The sequence below is a fragment of the Morone saxatilis genome, unplaced genomic scaffold (assembly GCF_004916995.1).
Source record: "Morone saxatilis isolate NCDOM2014 unplaced genomic scaffold, NCSU_SB_2.0 Contig9, whole genome shotgun sequence".
Lineage (NCBI taxonomy): Eukaryota > Metazoa > Chordata > Actinopteri > Moronidae > Morone > Morone saxatilis.
The window spans coordinates 1,497,559-1,502,902 of record NW_023340268.1 but is presented as its reverse complement, the minus strand read 5'-3'; the positions used below and the strand labels follow the sequence as shown (position 1 = coordinate 1,502,902).

The 5,344-nt window shown below is 39.7% G+C and overlaps 1 protein-coding gene across 1 annotated transcript in view; it reads left to right on the top strand.

Moving 5' to 3' along the window:
- LOC118342401 (DEP domain-containing mTOR-interacting protein-like) overlaps positions 1 to 2,652 on the top strand; it is a 6,437-nt gene extending 3,785 nt beyond the window's left edge. Inside the window, exons 4-5 of the mRNA XM_035680917.1 lie at positions 803 to 907; positions 1,263 to 2,652. Of these exons, the coding sequence (XP_035536810.1) occupies positions 803 to 907; positions 1,263 to 1,391 (234 nt within the window). The 3' untranslated portion in view covers positions 1,392 to 2,652. The remainder of the gene's footprint in view (positions 1 to 802; positions 908 to 1,262) is intronic.
- Positions 2,653 to 5,344: the final 2,692 nt, after the last annotated feature.

Genomic DNA, 5,344 nt, shown 5'->3' with positions numbered 1-5,344 from the left:
TCGTTTCCCCTCGCTCATTTCCTGTCTCTTTGCATGTTCTTTGTCACACTTGATTACAAAGGTGTTTGTCCGGAACAATCAAACCACTTCATTTTAGAGACAATAGTCAAGGACAACACAGCGAGTAAACACAACAGCCAACTTGCCAAGTTTCGTAAACATGAAGGGAAAAATATTGATTACTTATTAAAGGTGGTGGAGAATAGATATTTCTCCCACAAACCATCTTGGCCCATAAGTGTCGAAAAAAGATGGAAATGTTGAAAGCCCTCTCGCTCTGAAAAACAGCTCCCTTCTTTTGCTCTAAATATACTAAGCATTACTGTATCTCAACTGAGTTGTGGGTGTCCCACACCTGATTTCAATTGGTTCTTTTTCACACCACTGTATCTCTAAAAAGAAGTAGGAGAATTTTCTCAACCCATAAAGGAAAACTGAATACTTTAGTTTATCACAAACATTTAAAATCAGCACATCTGGAGATAAAATGTACAATATTTTATTACTGATTTAGTGGAGGAAACTGACTGAAAGTGCCTTGAATTTGTACTCAAGAACAGTACTTGAGTAAATGTACGGAGTTACATTCCACTGCTCTGTAGCAAGTCTGATAATCTTCTATGTCTTTTTCTTTTACAAAAGTGTTCACTATCACACTCTCTTTTGTTTGTTTTATGCCAACTATTGCACTAACTACTAACTATGTTCTTGCTGGATTCAGTACAATAGGTTTCTTTGGGACTTTTCTCCAGACTTGTTTGCTGCAGATGAATGTCTGACTGAGCTCTCTGTGTGTTCCCAGATTGTGGGCGATGCAGTGGGTTGGGGGTTTGTAGTGAGAGGGAACAGACCGTGTCACATCCAGGCTGTGGAGCCCTGTGGCCCAGCTGATGCTGCTGGGATGAAGGTAGGCATCGTGGAAAATGTAGTGAAAATGGTTATTTCTTTAATGTATATAGTAGATTTTATTACTTCCTGTACAGCACTTACCAGCTGAGCTAAGCACAAATCCATTGGAATTGTTCAAATCAGTCAAAGTATGAGGCATTAATGGGTTAAAAGAAGTTAAATTATTTATAGTGGGCCTGGCTTTTTGTAATTTGAGAGTATAACGTGCAGTGAAACTCACACATTAACTATCTGCTGTAGAAGTGAATTGCTCCCAGTGCCACCCTAGAGGTGAATCAGTGAATTTGTCTTTGACTCCCACATTACTTTTCTTCTCACTTCTCTTAGTGGTTCCCTCTCTTCTCTATCTACAGGTTTGTCAGTTTGTGGTTTCAGTCAACGGGCTCAATGTCCTCAATCTGGACTACCGCACTGTCAGCCACCTGATCCTAACAGGACCCAGAACTGTGGTGATGGAGGTGATGGAGGAGACCGACCACTGAGCAATGAGAGAAACGCTGACTAATATGTGTGTCCTGTCTGAGGTTTTCTTCAAAGGACTACAAGAACACAATAATCAAACAGGAAATAACCTTGTTAGGAGTTACATGGGAAACATTCTGTTTTTAGATTATTGTCAAGCTGATGAAGGGCATTTGTTTTCAGACTGGCTGGCTGAAGAAATAACTTTACGATCAATGCTTGTGTTGGCAGCCACATCTTCTGAATAAGAAGCTTGTTAAGTTTTAAATAACGTAAAGGCGCCCACAAAGAATCCAGCAGTCTTTGTAGTCGGGCATGACTCTCAGAAAAGAATTCTTGGAGGAGAATCTGTCAACACAGTGTCGTCAAACAATGATATTATGAGAGTTAATTCGTTGCAAGTAGCCTGAGGCTGTTTTCTCAACACAGCGTGGCCTTTTGGGTCTCAAACTCACAGTGCTAGTTTGGGAGTGGTGCACTGCTTAAAACAAGCAGCCAGCTTATTGTTGGAGCCAAGCTAAACACTGAACCAAATATCCAAACATGATGGCTAATCTGTTTGAAGCTGCTAAGTCACTGCATGAAAAAGCTTTCCAATTTCATGCCCCTTGACTCATCAGAATTATTACATCTCTCTGGTTGAATGAGAGTCACAAAGGGAAATGAAAACAAATTATTGTGTGAAAGGATTCTTGGTGGTTTATAAAATATATTTTATCTTAAGTCAAAGAGATGTTTTTCATGTGTCAGGAAATATTCCTTAGTTTCACAGACATTTTTTAAAGGACCAGTGTGTAGGATCTAGTGGTATCTTGCAATGAAGTTGCATATTGTAACCAGCTGAATACCACTCGGCTTTCTCGTGCGTAGAAGAACGAAAAGGCCCTATCTAGAGTCAGCGTTTGGTTTGTCCGTACTGGATTCCTGAATGCAAAGATGTTTCTTGAACAGCAGCGAGAAGAGACGTACTCCCCTTACTTCAAGGACACGCCTTACCTGAAACAATGCTCCCCCCCCATTCTCCTCCGCAGCGAAACAAACTGGAGATAAAGTGAATAATTTTTCCATATGTCATCGCGCTAAAGACTTTGGATTAGTTCTGCCATGCAGATTTTTTTTGTTTCTATTTCCAACCAGTTTCAGCAACATAACTAAAATAAAGTCATCTCTATTGAGCGAAGCCTTTAGAGACTGCCTTGGGAGTCATTAGTCACAAAAACATAACAATTCCTATTTCAGGTGATTATACACACATAAAAACATACTGATGAATATTATATTCAATTTCTGCCAGTAGATCCTCACACTGGATCTTTAAGAAAACTAAATGTATGATGACTAAATGTAGTTACAGCTTTGACTATAGGCCAACATTTCCCCATGGCACTCCACTGTTCCTGGGGACTTGATGTTTCTCTGTTGGCTATTAGGTGCTGCCACCTTGCTTGACTCACTTGAGCTCCACCGAGACAGCAAATCTGCCCAAATCTGTATTTTTTGGCTCAGACTATGGATGGATCAGTGACATTGTTTGTCTTTCTGTTAATGAGGTTTGAGTAGCAGTAGGAGGCACTCTGTCTCATTATAACAACCCAGTTCTTTAATTTATTCCAAACTAGCTTTGTTGTAAACTCATTGCTTTTTGTTTGAAAGAGTTTTAAATAAAGATTTCCCTGGCACACACCAAATGTTTCTGACGGAAAACAGAGAAGCTTTCATGAACTGGACAACCTCAAAATTGTAAATGCTCATAGACAGGAGAAAATGTACATATATTTATATAAAAAAAAGTGCTTATTTTAAGGTGTTTTTACAAACACCTGCATTGTGACCCTGGAAGTAATCGTGCTGTTGACATCGCTCCAACAGTTGGTGTTTCCTTCATTGGGGTGGTTTGGACTTTTAACCCCACGTGCCACCTCACTGCCTCCTCCACACACAAACACATTACCTGCATGTATCACAGCAGCATTTACACACTCACACACACACACACACACACACTCTCTCACACACACACACACAAACTGCACGATGTGTTTGCTTTTCCATCCACTCCTTGCGACGTCTGATTCCCAGAAAGGAAGTGAGGAGTGTGAAGATCGTGTGAGGTAGATCAACAACTTTGAGAGAAAGCAGACTTTAACTGAAGTGCTTTGTTTTGAAGTCTCTCTTCAGTTTCTCTTATTATTTTATCTCTTTATACCTTTTGTGCCGAATCAGTTTTTATTTGTGTTTGTGGGATTCTTCTCCGTTCATGTGTACAGTCAACTCTAGAGTTGTTAGCAGTGAAATGTCTCTCAGCAGACAGCGTTTTGCTTTCTGCAGGGTGATTCTGCAGTGGGTCTCGTGGCTCCTCTTGTGTCTGTAGTGGTGATTTTCATGGAGGCCATTAGTGGAATTATGGTCGGATATTGTTTTAAAATACCAGGTACAGAGGATTTTATTAAGAAACTAAATATCATTATTAAAAATAGGTCTCACTTGTACAATACAGAATTACAAGCACAGAATAATCCTCTAAAAGCTTATCAAATAATATAAACAATACCAATAAATAAACCTTTTTTACTATGATTGTAATCGCTTGTTTTACATCATCTTCTTCTGTATTTTATTTCTTCACCTGTTTGAATTTGATTGATGTTGATTATGACACTGCATTTCTCATGTGAATTACAAATAAAATATAAACAAAGTCTTGATTCATTGATTGATTGATTGATTGATTGACTGACAGAAATCCTCCAATGATCAACAGTTCTTACTCAGTCTGTAAAAACATTGTCAGAGTTGAGAGGTGTGTGGTTACAGTACACTGTCGGTGGAGTGGAGGTCAGAGCTGCTTCACAATCAGGTTTTGCAACACCTGAATGTGATGAGAACAGTTGACCGGCAGGGCACTTAGCAGTGTTACCAGGTGGTGGCAGCACATGAGTGTGTGTAATAACACAGCACTGTCCCTGCTGCTTGCAGCGTGCATCATGCTCATCTCTGCTGTGTTTAGTTTATTGTTTATCAGGTATCAGTGGGATCAGTGTAGTGTAATTTTCTGGACAGACAGTCTTGACTGCTTTTTAATTTAAAGGCCTTATGTGTACAAAATAGTTTGATATTTGATAGAATCTGTTAAATCATTCTGATGAATTAGGTTTAGTTTGCAGAAAAATGAGGCAATCCTGGTGAAACTTGGTGCAGTATGTGTTGCTTAAAGCTCTTTCTCATTTTTGCTGCTCCAGGGTCAGATCACACATGCAGGCTTTCAACCAGCATTAACTCATTTTTGGCCGCTTGGGTGCAGAGGAAACAGACTGTAAACAACGTATTGACAAACTGTAGCCCTTTAAGTTGTTGGGAGCAATGAGAGTAAACCATAGAACAACCAGCATTGAGCTGAAACAGGCTGAAACGCTCCACAGAGCTGAGAGGAACTGCATCAGGGGATATCTGTGGGTTTATCACTGTGAGCAACATCATTCACACACCTGTAGTTGTTTGATCCATTGTTGGTATTAAATTATTGATTATAGCAGCTTGTCTGCCAAATGTTAACTAATAGAAAAAGCTGTTGCCACAGTCACACACTACACTCAGATGTAAGGAGGGAAATGACAGCAGAAAGAAGTTTTCATCTGTGGATGTTTGTTTTGTGAAATCAGGACATACAGATATCAGTTGATATAATTTGTTTCCTTGGCCAAACATAATGTCATGTTGGGAAATCTTTGGGTCGGAGTTGCAGCTGTTGAACTTGGCTTTCTCCTGCAACGTTCAGTCCCTGAAAGACAGAAAGAAAAAAAACCTCAGTAATTACTGACATTCTCTCTTGTCAACATGAGGAATCCTCCTATAATTGATGGTTATTAGCTAGTTCATAAAAAGGTCAAAGTTCACATAGTCGAGAGGTCATTTGTGAGGTTCAAGAAGATAAACTGGAGCTGATGGGTGAGTAGGTGGACTGGAGGAAAGTACA